The sequence below is a fragment of the Indicator indicator genome, chromosome 26 (genome assembly GCF_027791375.1).
Source record: "Indicator indicator isolate 239-I01 chromosome 26, UM_Iind_1.1, whole genome shotgun sequence".
Lineage (NCBI taxonomy): Eukaryota > Metazoa > Chordata > Aves > Piciformes > Indicatoridae > Indicator > Indicator indicator.
Window position 1 is genome coordinate 2,856,759 of NC_072035.1, and position 19,059 is coordinate 2,875,817.

Below are 19,059 nucleotides of genomic sequence, written 5' to 3' on the forward strand. Positions count from 1 at the left end.
GCAGTCTGAGGGATTCCAGTCCTTTTTCACAAAAGAAGATACTTTTAAGATACTTCTTTTCACAAAAGAAGAAGCCTTTTTAAGCAACCTGCCATAGAAAAGCTCTTGCAAAGCCTGTAGCAGAACTCACAGTGGCTTGTTTTGGGTCCTTGTTTGTGACTGGCTCTCTTCTGCTTGTTAGGAATTTTCAGAATCCATTTACCTCTCTTGAAAACAAGCAGCTTGAACAAGAAGCGTAAGAAGTAACTGAGGACTCTCACTTCAGTCTGGAAATACATTCTACTGCATTCCCACATCCAGGTGTTAATTCCAGTGTAAAGAATTGCTTCACCAATCCTGTTTTCTTAGTCCGTGGCAGTGCAGAATGCATCATGTCTGAGTATATATTGACCAGATACTGATGCGGTGATCTTTTGAGCCAGCTGCCAGCAGTCTCTCACTGGGCTGGTTGTGATCTGAGAAGGAGACACAATGGACAGTTGCTGTGTGGTAGTCCAAGACTGCTAAGGGCTTCATTTTTTTCCAGCCAAAGATCCTGATGCGATGATCCCACCCTGCTGTTGCTAAAATCTTCTTGTCTGGACGGATGGCGGTATCAGATATGCCAGCATTGACAAGTTTGTGTGTTTTGTAAACCTGTGGGAGAAAGTTATAGATGAGCTCTAATTCTTTAAAATGGAAGTAAAAGGAATCGTTGGGGATTTTAGAAGCTATAATGCCCACCCATACATACTGGTGTCACACAGGTACTATGGAGCTTTTCACAACATGGTGGATGGTGCCTTAGTGAGAACAATGTTGGAGCGAGAGGGAGAAGAGCTTAACTTGAGCCTCTCTCCAGCACCATTCTCCAAAAAGAAAATCATCCCTTGTATGTTTTTAGTTTATATTTGCATTTAAAGCTCTTCCTGCAAAGCCTCAGCAGCAACATTCAGAGCTATGGCCGTATCTATATATTTAATTCTTTTTTTTTCCCCTGCTCCTGAAGTTTCCCAAGCTGAGATTCTGTGCTGACGTTTAAACTACCTGCTACTTATTTCTACTAATGTGACCCCTCACAAAAAACCCAATAAGCTGTGGTAGCATTTACCAGAGTCTTGAGAAAGGAATGCTTCCAGGAATTAGGTTTCAGTGTCAGGAAATCTGTATTTCTAGTACTCCTTCCCAAGAGACTTTTATTTACACCAAATTCCAAGAAGGGGATTATGACCAAGTTATTGATTTCAATCTTGGAAGCCTTTTGTTACTGTTTGGAGACTACTGCAGCACAAATTTCTAAGGGGCACAATGACGCTGAAAAACATTTAGCTTCCTTCAGGAGGCACTGGGGCTGCACAAGACAGCCTTTGGAAGGGACAGTTTTCACTTCACCAATGAGAGCTTCCCCTGGAGCACAGAGAGTGAGCTCAGTATAAAACGCTTGTGCTGTTCTCACCTCAGGTAACTTGGATTAGTCCGCAACCCGCCTCTGAGCACGCAGCACAGGCACCACACTGTGCCTGTGCGTGCAGCATGTTGAAACTACCTGGGTTTTGTGGAAAATACCTTTTGAGTGTTTGCTGAGCTTGGGGTGCTGTTATTTAAAAGCACAACTGGAAATGACATGTTAATGCCACCATCTACTTAATGCTGAATCTGTAGCTGTCTTGTACCAAAGCATGTTTTAATATGCTGTTTTTCTGAGGTGGGATTGACAAGCATGACATCTGAGGAGCTCTTCTCCTTAAAGCACATTCCATGACACACAGGTAGTACAGGAGTGAAAATAATATATTAATTGCAGATAATTTAATGATAATGCTGGATGGGGAAAGCTGCAACTCCAGAAATGCTGGTCAAAGTTGGTTTCAAATGCAGCTGAACACATCTTGGAGTCTTACAGGCACAAAGCTATAAGTAATTATCTTTCAACTGTGTAACAGCTACTTAGCCAGCAAGAGATGGGCAATTTGATGAGAGAAAAGGTCAAATGAAACTTGTATGCTCCACACATTCCTCTTTAAAAAGGGACCTGACAACCATGTCTAAAACCAACTGAGAACATGGACAACAAAATTTTGCTCAAACAGTAGGGGGCTGCACGTGGGCCTCTCTGTGTGGCTGCTCCTGCAAGAGCAGTGCTTTTTGCTAGTGCCCATGTTCTTACAGACTCCCCAGTCATGCTAGTGTGGCATGGCTTCAGTGGGAATTTGTTGGCATATGCACACTGGTGAGGAAAAGATTCATTACTTACATCACCAGCCTAACAAATGTCAGATGTGCCTCGCTCTGTAACTGATATTGTTAGCTAATGGCTATAACCAGTCCTGGGTGTGGTGCTTCCCATCATTACTGTCAATTACATGGGCAAGATCCATACAGCAAAATCAGGGCAACTGGGAGAAACTGTATGTCATCAGCAAGTTACAACTTGAAAATGAAGCCTATAATGATGATGCCTTCTGGCTATGAACATGAGGGAACAGTGGGCATTTGTGCATGATCTGCAAATACAAGAGGTGAGAGAGAAAAACAAAGTAGAACATCTTGCTCAAGGTACGTGCAGCCAGGTGAAATCCTAGCACTAGGATTTGTGCCGTCCAGTCATTTATGGGCAGCTACTGCAGTCAAATGCACACCAGCATCATTTCCTAACCAGCAAACCAGCTTGTAATTAAGAAAACAGAAGGGAAATCAGGTGAGCTGTTTTCAGCCAGTCGTGACCAGGGACACTTGTGTCTATCAACAGCTGCATTAAGAAATTTTAAAGTGCTGAGACCAACAGATATTCCCCTTCTCTCCCTAACACATGCTAGCCCTGATTTTTCTGTCTTTTTTTGAATTTCCCTTTCCCACACCCAAATCATGGTGTCAGGTCCTCTTAGTAGAAAAATAGTCAAGATAGCAGCAGCCCCAATCATTTGAGGGAAAAACCTCAGGAATCCAACCAACAAAACTTGTGTGCTTGCTTACATTACAGCTTACAGAGTATTTTTTCTTGTTGTATATAAAGAAGCTTCTGTGATTATCAGATTTCTTAGTTCTGCTTTGTTTATTCACCTGCAGAAGCTGTTTACCTCCTACCTTCTATCACACAAACATCATCACATCATTGCACTATCTTGTCCAAATCAGAGGACTCATAACCAATCCAAGTCATTTGCTGACGGTGATGATTTAAGCAACCTTCTTGTAGAAGACAATAAACCAAACTTTCCCCATAGCAATAAACTATGAAGTTGCCTTTATCATCTATTCGTTGACACACTGGAACACTGCCACTCAAAACAGAGCTGAAGTATCATCATTGTGTTATTACTTCTCCAACGGCAGATAGCTATGCACCACATTTACTTATTAAAATGTTTAAAATAAAAATAATGTGCCACTGAGTGGTTTTCCAACATCTACCATTACCTCAAGTACCTGGAATGTCAGGGTAAAAAAAAAACAATCCCCATCTGGTTTATATTATTAATGCAATAGTGGAAAAAACCCTTAAATCTATGTTCTTGACAATCTGTAGTGCTCATATGAAAGATGCATTTTATTAGGACATTCACACTGCACATGAAGCACAGAAATATTACTTAGAGTTTCTAATGTTTGGCATTTAAATTTCTTCTGAGAGCAGCTTCTGTCTCTTCGTTTGATGTGCTAAAGATGTAACTACTCTTACACTCCTGGGAACGTGAATACCCTGTGCAAACCATACCTGGAATATTTTAGGTGAGTAAACGCTGTTTTTTCTCATGAGTCCTACCTGTAGCCCTCCATTAGAGAGGGATGTGCTGTAGGGAACAGTATTTTCTTCTAATTTAGGAACAAGCTTTGCTATAATTAAAGGAAGGAACAGCTTCCTCCCCAGTTCTGGAGTATTTGCAGGCTTTAAGAAGCTTGTCATGATGTCAGATTCCTGACACCTTGGTCTTGGAAAACTAGCTTCAATACCAAGTTTCTTCACTTGCTCTATTAACCTGCTCACTTTCCTTCTACTTCTGTGAGCTAAGGATACCAGGTGTGTGTCAACAGTGACAGGAAAGCTGGGGCAGGGGGAAGGAAAACAACCAAAAAATCCCTAGTGTCCTACCACTCCCTAAGTGGTAGTTTTGTGGGGGTGCCTAACACAGTATGGACCTTCACAGTGTTCCCCAGGTGATGAGCCGTAGAATCATAGAATCAGTCAGGGTTGGAAGGGACCACAAGGATCATCTAGTTCCAACTCCCCTGCCATGGGCAGGGACACCTCACACTTAGATCAGGCTGGCCACCATTGGATGGCCAAGTGCTTGCTTTTCTTCCTGCAACACTGTTCAGAAAACAGCATTAACTTACCCCACTACTGTAAGATCTCCACAAAAGCTGCAGCCTGGAAGAGTGAATTGGTGTATCCAGCAGCTCTTCTCAAGGATGATACAGGGGACGCACAGGGGCTGGTTCAGGCCCCTATTAAACAGGTTGAAGCAGAGGCTGGACCTGGCCCATTTTAATTTTCACAAGCTTTTATTTATGCACTTCATTTCCACACTTAGTTAAAACCTACTTAACCCCTTGGCACTGTTGGAACACTTGCTAAAGTTGTCTAGATTAAGCAATATTTATTGCCATTCAGTAGCAGAGCCTGAAGTGGTGATTATGAGACCTCCTTCTAAACCAGCTGTTCCAGGTATGTGTAGCTCAGTCACCAACTGCTATCTCCAATTAAGTTATTTTCCCTGTCTCCAGCTAGGGCTCTAAAGATGCCAAAGGAAGTTGGCTGCCTAAACCTCCTGTGCTCTTGGTGCTAGTTGGGCTACTCATGCTCTTGTTGTTTGTTAAGTTTTTAGTGGAATATTTCTGCCTTTCCCACAGTGGAGAGAAAGCTCTCTCCATTCAAGCAGAACCTTTGGAAAAGCAATCCTTTGTTTCTCATTTTTATAACTCATTTATAATGTTTAGGACATTCCAAGAGCTGGATACTACTAATGTGATAAATGAAGATACAGAGGCAATGGCTTGAGTAATGCTAAGCTTGTGTGCCTGTTGCAACTCTGGTAAAACCAGAAACATGTGAGAGAAGGGTTTTCTTTTTTTTTTTTTTTTTAAATCCTCACCATCTTTTGCTAAGTCTAGTCACATAGCACAGACATTCTAACCAGTCTGTGATTAATTAGCTAGAGATCTGCAACAACTCCTCTTCATGACTAAATATTTTTTCACTCTATCAAACTGTTAGTGCAAAGTGGGATAAATGACACTAGAGGGCCAATGATCCTGACCTGTAGGTTCTGTTGCTCATTGAGGCTCCAGATGCTAAGCACCTTTTCAGATGAGCCTGAGATCCCCTTGGTCTTCTCCGAGTCAAAGTCAAGGCTCATCACTGGCTCCTGGTGGCAAACAAGTTGGCTCAACACTTTTCCCATTGACAGATTCCAAAGGACCACTGATCCATCTTCATAGCCAGCCAGAAGCAAAGGTTGTGAACCACAGCTGAGCTGATCAAGGGAAAAGTAAAATTGTTTGAGAAGTAAATATCACCCCCAGGCAAGTTTCAGTCCAAGCACCAAGAAAACAAATTAAAAGGCTGAGTTATGTCAAAGTGAAAAGTTTGGAAGTCTGAATGTCACGTCTGGATAGTCCATCCACTTACAGAAAGTGTTCTTAGGTAACTGCTGACATGCACTTCCGGTTTTTACACACACATATAGCAAAGTTCTCTCTGAAAACCTACACCCTATGACATCTGAAAAAAAAGCTGCCTGATGCTTTCAGAAGCTTCATTGCCTCAGTTTTGTTTGTGTTCCTTAAAAGGAATCGCTTAGAGTAGCTGAGTCACTGTTAAGTTACAGAAACCTGTATGGACACTGGAGGTGCCATGTTTAAAGATCCTGGTGTCACTCTGCCAAGTGTGGGGTTACACGTGGGGGTCATTTATCCAAGTGCACCACAGTGCTTAAACGTAAACACAGAACCTCTCCTCAGGAATCTCTGGGTGAGTCACCAAGGGGTTAATTGGTGCCTGAGTCCCACTGTAACCAATTGAAAGCTATTTTGATTAATGATGTCACAGGTCAAAGAGCATGGCACCCTGGGCAGACACCTAATTTATTTAAGCCTCTGAAATAACTCAAAGAAGGGAACATTACTGGATTACATGTCACACTTAAGGAGAATATTCATCATAGCTCCAGCCAAAAGACTAATGACCCCAGCCTTAAGCAGTAACTGGCTATGTGAGTGTGAAGATGCAAATCCCTAACCAAAAGCAACTAAAAGCCAGGCATCTGTTAGTGCCAGTTAGTGCTTTAGTAGCAGAAGAAACACCGAAGTAGGCATTGGGATTATGGCCATCTCATGCAGGCACAACTAAGAAATGTAGCCAGTGGGTTATTCAGTCCTTTCCAAATCCTGTCTGAGCCTACAGGATTTTTTTCCTTTGGTATTCAGTTAAAAATAAAGGTAAAGGACAAGTATAAAGAATTAATGTTTAGTGGTATTGCATTATTAAATGATGTTCTTCAGACTTGCAGGCTGCCAGTGTCATGATACTAACTTGCAGTGGCCAAAGCCTCACTGCCTCTGTGAATGGTCCAGACTATTCTCCCACTGGTTATTATTTGTTCTAGGGGGAGTTAAACTAACAAGAGATGGGTGGTCTTGTTAATGAGGCTGCTGACTAACAGCCTCATGTTCTTTCTCAGATTTATTCAGCCTAAAGAAGTGTTTAAATAAGGCATGAATCGCCTGAGCAGGGAAGAAAATTGCTCATTAAAAGAAGGAAACCAGGGGAAATTCCCACCATCATCTTTCTGAACAGGTCTGTCCACACCTGGAATCTCGCAGGAGCCTCACTCCTTGCTTTAAGATCCTTTTTCTATTGGCAGGGTAGGGAACACACTCTATCTAGAAAGGTCCACCAAGGCTCTCTGATAATGCCCAGAACTGTGCACAATCTTCCTGTCAAATTTGGGATTTGTTAAAATAACATCAGAGCCAAATACATGTGAATTAATGTCAGCTCATCTGCTGTTCTGGATGGAGAGTCCCTGGGAGAAGTTAAAAAAAAATTATTACTGAAATGAATATTTCAGGTTTTATTTATATTTAGTAAAGGGTAAGACCTTTAAAGCAAAACGGAGTACTTCATAGGTACATCTATTAAGGTCTGCGAAGTCCCAGTTTATGTATAACCTCCACCCCCAGTTACTTGTACTGCTTTTCTCTGAGCACGACTCCTCCAGAGCCCTGGAGGAGGTCATCAGTCAGAGAAATAGGGCAGGGTGGGCTCCTCTGCCTGGCTCAGAGCTGGATGGCCAGATTTTCATAGGTGCTCATGGCCCTCATTAAGGCAAGAGATATAGGTGAGTGCTCAACAGCATGGGAAATGCCAAGCACAACTTTTTTTTTTTTTTTTGTGCTGTGGGTATCTCGGTTTTGAAAAGCAGGAATTTGCAAGTGAGGTCTAAGATTGCTCTGTTGATTTCTATGAAATGAAGGCTTCCACACTTCTTCCTGACTTTCCCTAACATGAAGTGTAGTATTTCAATGCATACATGCAATTGAATTTAAATAAAAGCTTCCTGACAGATCAGGGGAGCTTTCAGCCTGACACCCACCCTACCAAGATGTGCTTCACAGCAGCCTGTTTATTTCAGTTCCTAATAATGGACACTGCTGGTTAAAAGTCTTCACCATTCATGTTCTGTTTCAGAGGAAAATTTAAATTATAAATAATTGTTCTTCCTAAGCAGAATGTTTTGTTGTTGCATTTGGACAACTGTCAAGGAAGGAAGAAAAGGTGATCTGCTGTCAACTCAACAGGAATAAACTCTGTGTTTCCAGTTTCTACATATATTATTCCTGTTGAATTATTTTGTTTGCACCATTACACAACACAATACCTTCCCCAAGGAATGCAAAAAATTTAAGGGAAGACTGTCCTTACTCCCACAAATCCTACGCTACCCAATTAGTAATAGCAGGAAGGTGTGAAGCTGAAGGGACAATGCATTTAAGAATATGAACTTTCAAAAGGAATTAACTAATACACTTAAGGAAAAAACTCATTGAATTAACTAATATATAATAAGGTCAGATCTAGTAAAATGAGGGGGGAAAATGCTTCAGAAAGACAAAATAAACAGCTGCAAGCTTTTTAACACCTAGTAGAAGCCAGCAAGGCTTAAATCCACAAGCCTCCATTTCCTTCTGCTCTCCAGTGAAGTCTCCAGTTCCTGCTGCTGTGGGTGAGGTGCACTGTTTCCTTGGGTGATTTTTTTATTGGCATGCAGAAAAATACGATGACACATGGCTGCAGCCCCCAGACTCTTTGCTTGGACAACAACTCTGAGCATACTTCCTTCAGACCATTATGTGGTTCTTTCCATATAAGTTTCTGTTTCAACTTGTTAACATTTACTGTGCCATAAGCAACCTCACATAGTCTCTTAGGCAACAGGTTGCCCATAAGTGCCGCACTGGAGAGACCTCATCTTCTGGCTGGGTATTGCCCAATGTGGCAGTGCGCAGGGGAATCCTGGAGGGCCTCTGCTCAGGAAGGGCTGAGCCTGACTTAACTCATGTTCTGCTTTAATGCTTAGGGGGTTACTCATTGAGCTACTTCCAGTGAAACCACAAAACAGAACGCAGAGCATCACTTTGGTACACCACATGTAATTATTTGCCCTTAAGAGAATCCTCCTCCCCATGCTTTCAAACCAAGTTGCATGCATTTGTAAAAGAGCAAATACAGCTGTGAGACTGTAAGGGATTATCTATCCTTGCCTGCTGCAGTCTAGGAAGCTGTGGTGACTTCCCAAAGCCAGAATTTGCATGGAATAATTTACTTCTCCTAATTCCGCATACTGTGCTTTATCCCCACTGGCACTAAATTAAAAACTACATAAAATTAAGACTCTGCACCTGCTCTCCTTCCTAGAGGAATAGCAATATTAATGGATGTAGACAATATGGTAGGACAGAGGACTTCTTATAGCGGCAACAGAATTTTCAACACTGAACATTTCCTCAGTTATCTCCATCTTATTAAAAAATGTCCAGGAGACAGAAAGCCCCATTCATTTCCTGGAGCACTGAACACTGATTGCATTTTTAGGAGAAACTTTCTGTTTAATAACAGTCTAATCAGTCTATTTAATTTTCCTTCTGATTTCCCCCCCCAGTTTTTAATTACAGCATGGGACTTGAACTGTGGCCTCTCCTACATTTGTCCGAAGTCAGCAACCGAATTCCTCTAGACCTCAGATGGTTCAGGACCTTGAGTGAAGACACTAAGGCCTCAAATTCACAACTGACTGGTTACTTTTCCAGCTGAACTCAATACAAATGTTCAGATGACCCTGCAGGAGTAACATAGCAGGAGTAACATACTTGAAGTCAGCTCCGGTGGTACTGCAGACTTAGAACAGTATGTGGGTTAAATTGGCAATCAGCTTTACCACCAGTTCTTTGGAGACTGAGCATCAGCCACCTGAACTCCTTCCTCCTTCTACTGCCACCTTTTTGTATTACTTGTCTTTCACTGTTGGCATCCTATAAACATGATTTGCTGGATACTCTGCAAATATGAGGTTTGTCATTAACTGCTTTTATTTACCTTTTTGTCCAAAGTCAACACCACCATGAGTATTTTGTTCCTATTGTGCGTCTGGAATAGAAATGTTCATAGAGTGCTTCCTTATCCTGAAGGCATTGAGGTGAATGTAATCTGCCATTAAAATCACTGTTTTGAAGTAACCCAATCACTTCCCATCACTCATAATGCAGCAAGAAATCCTATCAAACAACTGGCTTTGGTAAGTCACTCATTTTCCTCCTGACTGATGCAAACCCCCTGTCTGTCCTTAGGAGACAAAGCTTTCCCTGAGCAAATCTTCCATTAAAGCTTGGAAAGCTCTGAAAGTTACATTACGGATGTTCACAAATCTTTCCCCCTTTAATAGTATAATTACTTGATTGGTTTGATAATAAATCAAAATCCAAGTGAGGAAAGATTCATGTGCTTCATATAAAATGAATCACAAGGAAAACATTTCACAATTAGCAGGCGCTCTTGCCTTACCTGCCATAACTTCAGACACATGGGCATGCCTAGCTTGGCACCCACCTCTGGCTTCAAGGTACAGACTGACGTCTTGGATGGCAGCTCCAAAACTCGAACCTGACATCAGGAAAACAAGAGTATTTGGTCAGGCTCCAGGTCCAAATTCTGCTGTTAAAAACACAAGTCTTTTCAGGTGGTTAAGGCTAGTATAAGCTTTTCCAGTAAAAACTGTCTGGAGGAAACCGAGGAATGCATGTTAGGTTGGAGCTGTAGGGGAATCTATGGCTTTCTAAAGAAATACATTGCTTTAGGAGAATAGGCAACTGCTAGAATGAACTCTTCTTCTTCCACTCTTGTATTTCATCTGCACTGCATGCAGTAGATGATTCTCTTCGCAGACTGCTGACCCTGAAAACACTGCCCTACATCCCCTCTCCCCCCTTTTCCATCTCTGTTGCTAATTTTTTTTTGTTACACTCACCTGTGGACACCTGCATTGTCTCCTCTGTTCTGTCATGGTAACACAGGCAATATATGTAACTGCAGTGGATTTTTTTTATTTACTGGCTGACTGTGCTAACAAAGTGTAAACCCAGAACGATTTCCTAGTGCAGGCTGAAGCAGTGAAGGCACACAGATAAATCTAACACGCTCATCTGACCATCTTCAAAGCAGGTCAGACAATACTGTGTTAAACACCTGCTCTCTCTCTATGTAGCAGCTCCCACTATTGCTTGCACTGTAGTAAATCATGCACCTGATTATTATTATTTAGTATTGGGCAAGTCCTTCCTCTGCTAAGGAAGTAGCTCATTTACACCTGAGAATGATGGCAGGCAAGATCAGGGGAGTCTGCCTTTGTGGTTGGGTGCTGGAAGGTTTTGAATCCTTTCAGTAACACAGAAGTGCCTCACTCTGGGCTGATTCTCAAGCCTGGAACTGTGGAGAAACAAGTTCTTAGGTATGAAAAACTTGCTGCCAGGAACGTTTTTGTTTCTCAGATGCATTCTTAAGTGCTAAGGTGATGCCATGGCTTGACCCCAGTAGCAAAGATGAGCACCACCCAGTTGCTCCCCCACAGTGGGATGGGGGAGAGAATCAGAAGGGTAAAGTGAGAAAACTCATGGGTTGAGACAAAGACAGTTTAATGGGCAAAGCAAAAGCTGTGGACTGCAGCAAGTAAGGAATTCATTCACCACTTCCCATCAGCCAGCAGGTGTTCAGCCATCTCCAGAAAAGCCAGGCTGCATTATGCACAACAGTTACTTGGGAAGACAAACAGCACCACTCTGAACATCTCCCTTCCCTTTTTACCTCAGATTTATATGACAATCTTAAAGGTGTTTTCCAGCCTACATGATTCTGTATGGTCTGGGATATCACTTTGGTCAGCTGGGGTCAGCTCTGCTAGCTGTGTCCCCTTCCCTACCTACTTACTGGCAGGGTGTGGAGCAGAAAAGGCCTTGCCTCTGTGTAAGCACTGCTCAGCTGCAATGAAAACATCCCTGTGTCATCGACACAGTTTCCAGCACAAACCCAAACCACAGCCCCATACTGGCTACTGTGAAGAAAGTTAACTCTACCCTAGCCCAAACCAGCAGAGCTGATCTTTTATTTTAATTAAAGAGTGGTCTGCACCATCCTGTAAAAGTAAAGAGCTTCAGCCATTTGATAACTCTAGCACCACCAGTCATCCCAGGCTATTTCAGAATGTGTGAAAGCCCAGCAGTGCTGTTGGACAGCCCCAGTCATGCGAATTTCCTTAAGCATCTGAGATGAGCTATTACACAAATATGGCTCCTTTGGGAGCCATCAATCACGACCACGGCAGCTGCAACGGCTTTCCAATCCCATACCTTTAATTCAAAGCTTGCCAGGACATCTTCCTATTTCTAGAGGTTGTCAGCTAGCCTGCCAACAGGCAGCTGTGCTCCAGGACTGCGAGTCGACACTATGCTTGTGAACACAATATACAGAACACTTTCCAAAGCCACTTAGCAATGGAGCAGGAAACTACTCTCCAGATTGGAGGAATGGAGACTATAGCACAGAGCCAGCCAGTACATAACCAAACCTAGGAACAGATCAGAGTTTGAGCTTCTGGGAATTCTGGTTCCTTGGAGCTACACTCTCAACAAATGATGCTTTTCTCTTGGCAACTTCCTTGCTATTGACATAATGACCAAGTTAACTATTGCAGGAAATGGACTAGAACTGTGAAGATGACCTGCTCTCATCTTGTGTCTTTTTCATCATGAGCTCTCCAAAGGGTATTGGCTCCTCAATGAGACTGAAAGAGCAACTTTTGCAGAATGAGGAGGGGTAAGCGCACTGTTGAAAGAGAAAACCTCAATTCTCCCATGCTTTACCTTGATGAAAAAAACAACGAACTGGTACAACGGCTACAGCTGAGCTTGCAAAGGACAAAGAAAACCACAGAGATGATTAAAGCTTTTTGCAGAAGGCAAGGAGGCATGAGCTGCTTTTCCTAGAATGACAATTGCTGAGACTGCCTGCATTAGAGGCAGCTGAGCCTCGGCAATAAATACTATTTCATGTATTTTGACAACTGTAACCTAAAACTTGAAGTTCTGTGTTTATATTGGTTTTGCTTAATAGGAGAAAGATTTGCCTTTGCCTGAGGTTAATAGTGTTCCTGGGTGGCTAAAACTGGCCACAAGGAAACACACCCTTTTTCTTTTTCACATTAATAAAGCTTTTAACATGTTTCTGGCAAATTGGCAAGAAGAGTGCATGTAACTCATAATTGGTGATTTAAATGCAATCATGAACAAATAAATGCCTGTTCAGATCTCATTATTTATGGACTGAACCTGTTTTAAGACAGAATTACTCTTTTTTTGGGCACCAGCCAAGCATAAACACTTATTAAGTCTTAATTTTAATCATAAGCTGCAAATGTACTGTGTCTCACACAGTGCTGCCTATCTGGAAGCACCATATATTATGGGAGCTTATGGGAACTTATTGAAACCTGACCCAGCTGTCATGTAGAGGTTCTTACACAGCATGGAATTCTTTTACCTCAGGAGACAGCAAATTGTTATCAGTTTGCAGGGCCCAAGCGACAAATGAAAATACAACAGAGTGTTAAGAGACACTGGGGAAAATGTCTGCTTTTTGGACTAGATGATTATTTAATTCTTTGTTGCCAGTGTGTGTGTGTTCCTTGCCTGACAAAAACTCTTCTCCAGCTGACACAAGAATGCACTTGTCAGTTTTAACTTCAGTATTATTGAGCACTGCTATAGAATGGAGAGAGTTCACTGATCACAACAAGGTAGAGGGCTTAGAGTGGTTGTATTTGCTGGTGCAGTGAATGTGTCTACAGGATTGTTCAGTTCTGCAAAAGGCTCAATGTTCTGGCTGTGAGCCAACAAAGTACTTAAATATGTGCTTGACTTCTGAATAAGAAAACATTCACGTTTTCTTGCAATACAGGTACCATGCCCACTTAGTGCTTTCTATATCAGACGTGCAACTATCCGTTTCAAGATACACATCCTACAGTCCAGAGAGCCTGTGACCTTTTATGGCCAGGAACAAATTGCAATTAGCTACAATATTTCTTTCCATATTTCTGTCACATCTTTCTTTTTTACCATGTTTTTGGTATTTTGATGTCAAGTATTCTAAATTATTTTTTGTGTGATGTCCTCATATAATCCTTCAAAGGGAAGAAAAGTAGGATTTCAACAAAGCAGAAAACAAAGCTGTCAGTCAGCGATTGCTGTGATAATGGGTATTAGGTGTGGACTTAGCTAGTAGCAACTGAAACGGACCCTACAATTATCTTACACTGAGCAAACCTCTAGCTGCCAATAGTCCTTCAACTATTTCCAGCCAAAGTACCAGCTAAAGAATTAGCCTGGGGTGGAAGACCACGTACTGCATTACAAATCACCTGCACCTCCCCTTCTCTCACCAAACATGACTTTCAGCTTGAGATGGAGGATGAGTACCTCCAGCTGATGACAGACTTTCTGACCCCAGAAGGACTCTTGTACTCCTTAACAGTATTCAGCAGCACCAGAAGAGATTTCAAAACCCCAGCACACAACATACAAGCAGCAGCTGCAAATACATAAATGTTGGACAAATCTTGGGGTGATGTCCTTGTTATTAGTTATTCAATTCAGTTATCAGGGAGTAGTGGTGATTAGAACTCCTGACGGTTCCACGTGCTGCCCTCTCTTGAGCATTTTGAGAGTGATGATTGTTTCCCCTTCTGATCTCATTTCAAACCCCAAAACAATCTCCCAAGCACCAGAACAAGAAACTTCCTACCTCTTCCAGGGCTTTGGAGGCCATGGCCATTAGCCAGTGTCCCTGTGCCACCTTTAACAGAGAGCACCTGCAGAATCCCACGTTCTCTGTGAAGACAGAATCAATCACCGACGTCCGTCCCTCTGCTAAATCCCACAAGCAGATCCTCTGGTCACGACCCTGACTGTCACAGGAAAACAAGTTGTCCATGAGTAGCCAGGCTGAGCAAGCCAGGTTGAGCAAGTCAGGCTGAGCAAGCCAGGCTTCCTGCAGCTTAGGCTCTCAAAGCTGGGTCCTTAACATGCAGTGAAGAACCAAGTGAGATTAGTGCAGCTTCTGTGGGGGCATTAACTAGGTCTTTCAGGAAATGTGTGGGGAGATGGTATCACTGAGACCACCACCCTTCTGCTGACTGCAGACTGGACAGTAGGTTCAAAAGTTACCAGGAGGAGGGAGGACCTGAGAGTCAATCAGGTACACTGCAGTCACAGTTCACCACGGTTCTTTGTGAAGAGCCTTTTCAAACAGAGCTACACTGTCTCCCTGTGTGTGCACAGTTATGAGGTCTCAGGAGTATTTGAGCATATTCACAATAAGAATACTTACATTTTGCCATTGATTAGATCTAATTTAAAATGCAACAAAATTATGCAGAAAGTAACACATTTAACACTCTTTCACCCTAGCAATGAAATGAAATGTCAGGCAGGTTGTCAGCTGAAAGACACATAGCAAGACAACAAAGACTGCATCAAAGATAAATAAAAAGCTATAGTTCTTCAGTGTGTCCTCACGGAGGGCACAGGAGACCATTAGAACTGTGTATGTGGGGACACACAACAGGAGAGGCACTGGCAGTGCAGCGAGTACCAGGAATTAAACCATGAAAAGCTGTGGTTAAAAGATCCACACCCAGAGACCAGCAGCTGCATCATGCATGTACTGGTGCAGCTCAGACAGAGACCCCTCTGCATACCTCTCTGTCTCACAGAAGTCAGACAGCAACACCAGGGGGGCCAAAGAGCACAGCATTAACTGCTACGTAATCCTGTGATCCCACTGGCTCTGCAACAAACCACCACCCATCCACAAACTACAAGTTTTGTGTCCTCATGTTATCACATTGGGCAAAGAGTCATCACAATCCCTCACCCAATTCTTATTTTAATTAGCAGTACCACCTGATGGAAGTATGAAACCACACCAGAGGTAGATACAAATCTACAAACTGTTGGGACTTCTTCAGCACCAATACAGAAACTCCCATCTGCTGCTCAGCTGAGTGACAAACTGTCAAAACATTTACAGCACTGGGCATACAACATGGTACTACAAGAAACTGCTGAGCAGAAAAACAATATAGGTAACTGCTGTCCTAAAATGGCACTGCTGTGTGAACTTATAAATGCACAGCAAAAACAGAGGTATGGAAAAACTCTGTAATTATACAAACCACACTCATTCAGTATGATTTTATGGGGGAGAGTGTTGATAATTGTACTTAAGCAGATAACAAATATAAATGCTAATGAGTTCCACTGTATATTAGAAGAGATGTCTTCTCCAGATAAACATGTCAGAACAGCTCCTAGTCATACAGACACTTTGGCATCCACAGTAGATCACCTGTCTAATCCAAAGTACACAAATATTCCTTCCCTTGCTAACTGAGACCAGAAGATACTTTGTAACAAAGCAAAGGCTGCAACTCCCATTCTTGCTCATTTTCGGTCTTCCTTTCTCCACATCTGATTCTTCACTTCCCTCCTTGCCTTTTCTCCCTCTCCTCTCTATTTATAAACTTTTGATAGCAGTTTTGATCTTCCCTAAAAACCAGTTATGAAACTTTTGTCAGCTTCCAATCTGATTTAATTCCTGTGCTTGAAGATCTTACCTGATCTCAGTGGAGTACTAAGACACTATGGACCCCAAGCTGTTGTAATGTCATCAACCATGTATCATAAAGAAATTAATTGTATCATTCTTTCCAGTTTTTGTTCTACAGTTTTTCTGTATCTGTACTTCTGTACATTTCCATATATGTTGAACAGACTCCAGAAATAAGTGATTCCTTTCTTTTTGTTTGGGTTCTTTTTTTTTCTCCAGAGATCACTAAAACAAGAATCGTCTCCCACTATTTTGTCTGCTTTGCTAACCTGAGTAGTCTGTCTTTACTACCCATTGTCTCCACACAGTAGACAGAGTTTCTTCCGTGGCCATCCAGTACTGTGTCCACTCTGCATGTTTTCAGGTTCCAGACATGGATAAGCCCACTCTCAGACCTGCCAGTAAGAACAGATGCTTTTAGTGTGGCCACTGCATACAATCTGAGACTTGCTCTTTTTTTCCCCCCAAATTGAAGCTGTATGCACATTCCTCACCCCACCCTCCCCTTCACCAACCATGCACTTTGTATACATTTGGTTTTAAACGTCCCCACAATGCCCAGCTCAGCCAGAAATCCTGGTTTACTTACCCAGAGAAAAGAACGGGGACGTCAGGTTCTTGGCCTCCACAAGAAAAGTGCAGTGTGTGGACTGCAGCAGTAGTGCCTCTGAGCACAAACTGTGGGTCTGGAGGTGGCAGAGCCATCCGAGCCATGAACTAGGAAGTGAGAAGGCACAAGCATCACAGATGGTAAGGCAGCCTAAACTGAAATTACAGCTTTAAATACATTTACTTTTCCTAGTCACTTTCTTTGAATTCCAATTACTGGATGTTATTTCTCTTGGCCATACAACTCAGTGTGGTGTATTTCCTCCTAGCACTGGCTGATTAAGCAGCTGTCAGATCTGCTCTTTGCTGCATGCCTTTTTAAGCAAGGTAAGCGTGGAGCTGGCCATGTGTATGCACCTCTTGTGCACTTGTAAATACCACATTATTCAACTGTTCTCCCTGCTGTAAAAGGAAAAGCTACAGAACACAACAAACTGGATACCCATAATTTCAGTGGGCAAGCAATTTATCATTCCACTTAGGCCCTTGGCAAGTCTTTCCCCTTCCTCCCATAAAATACTACTTCTGTCCTTTCTACTCACAGCCAAATAATTTCTGGGAACATGCCAACCAAAAAGTATTTCAGGTGAATGAGGACCATTTTTACCCAACAATCTTATTACTCCCAAGTGCTTGAGTTTTTGGTTCCAAGCAGTTACTTTACAAAACAGAACTGCAGGATTTCACACTAACTCAGTGACTACTGTACTACAGGCTGTATTCCAGGGGTTTGAACTCCCCAAAGGATCAATAGAGAGGGACAGATGCTTGATGTCATTGGCTCACATGTGGTCTGAGTCAGCAAAGAGTAGGAAAAGTATTTGGCAAACCAGGTGCTGTTGAACATGGGAAATGTGAGAGTGTGTGACCTGCTCAGGCACCCTCTTGCTGCTTCTTCACCAAGTATTTCCCTCCACGTTAAGTCCTCTGCAGGCAGCTCTGCACAAGCACCAAAGGACAAAGTCGACTCTTCTGTGTTCTGACCTGCTGCAAATGACCCTCCAGACTTCAGCTTGACTGTAGGTGCAGTTCATTGGAAAATAGATTCTAACATGCATTGCAATAAATATTTTCACCATGAAAAGTTCTTATTGCTTTATCTGTGACATTACCAACCATGCCTGTATTTCAGCTTCTTCCTTTCTGACCTGGCCTCCTACAGAAAAGGACAGCTTTTGCCTCTGCAGAGGTCAGCACTGCAAGCATGTATTACCCCAGAGTAGACAGAGAGTGTTCTAAATTCAGTGCAGCAAGCTAGGCAGGTGTTTTTTGCCTTTTGGTTCACAGCAGAGGAATTGCAGAGAATGCGAGTCAGAGCACTAGAGCTACAAGTTACATGGTAATTTAAACCAGCTACCCCTGCAATTGTCATCTCACCTCTGTCAGCTTTTGAGTGAGTCTAATAGATGCACTTGCTATTGCACCTCATTTGCAGCTCTGCCTTCTTTATAGATCAGTAATCACTATGGTATATATGGGTCCTAATTAAACACAATTATCTTTCAGGACTAGTAATGAAATAGGATTCTTCAGCATAATGTGCAGTTCTCCCTCAATAGCACTGTGTAATTAGGTATGAAAATAATGAGCTCAGTGGCTAACCTATGTGTTCTAGTGCCCTGACTCATTTGTTTTATGATGTTGTCTGATGATCCAGACTCATGACAGGCTAGAGTAAATTTTCAGGTGATTACACGATGTACAGGTTCGTCCCTGTGCTGAGATCCAGCTCCCAAATGCCTGCCTGTAACATGCTTCACTTGTGTTACAGACCTGTTAGACTAAGGGTTTTGTCACCAGAGGTCACCTCATTGGGACACCACAGCTGTATGTCAAAATGACACTTTGTAGAATCATATAAATAAAATAGTAGCTGGGTTACTTGTCAGGGGAGCAGATCCTCCTTCAAGTGGAACTATGTTGGGTTACTGTACTGAGCAAAGAAGACAAAATAGAACTGAGTCAAGCCAGAGGCTATCTGGGATTACAAGGCAGGTTTTTAATAGCATTTTTCTAATTACTGAGACAGAAGTTTTTGCTGACAGACAGCAAGTGTATGCGTGGCTGTGGGAAGGGTTTTACCTGGCACGAAACAGACGCTCTGATGCATGTCTTTACAAGGACAGCATTTCAGAAAAATCCTCAGACTGGCTACAGCAAAAAAAAAAAAAAAAAAAAAAGACAATTGAAAACACACTTTCAAGCTGTAAGCAAATGAAGTGCCTTTTTGCTCCTTGGAGCCTGGTCCTTTGCTT

At 42.4% G+C, this 19,059-nt stretch overlaps 1 protein-coding gene across 1 annotated transcript; it reads right to left on the reverse strand.

Annotated features, from left to right (window-relative positions):
- Positions 1–254: 254 nt before the first annotated feature.
- On the reverse strand, positions 255–18,919 carry GNB1L (G protein subunit beta 1 like). The gene is made up of 7 exons (XM_054392702.1): positions 18,887–18,919; positions 16,785–16,912; positions 16,465–16,590; positions 14,330–14,492; positions 10,040–10,138; positions 5,238–5,453; positions 255–636 (listed from the first exon to the last, which is right to left on the reverse strand). The coding sequence occupies exons 2-7, from the start codon at positions 16,907–16,909 to the stop codon at positions 370–372; spliced, it is 996 nt and encodes a 331-aa protein (XP_054248677.1). The 5' UTR covers positions 16,910–16,912; positions 18,887–18,919; the 3' UTR covers positions 255–369.
- Between the last annotated feature and the right edge of the window lie 140 nt (positions 18,920–19,059).

Coding starts and splice junctions, on each gene's coding strand:
- GNB1L (XM_054392702.1), bottom strand. CDS start 16,909: ATGGCTCGGATGGCTCTGCCACCTCCAGACCCACAGTTTGTGCTCAGA. Junction 14,493..16,464: donor AGTAAAGACAGACTACTCAG/GTTAGCAAAGCA, acceptor TTCCTGTGACAG/TCAGGGTCGTGACCAGAGGA. Junction 10,139..14,329: donor CCTCCAAAGCCCTGGAAGAG/GTAGGAAGTTTC, acceptor TCCTGATGTCAG/GTTCGAGTTTTGGAGCTGCC.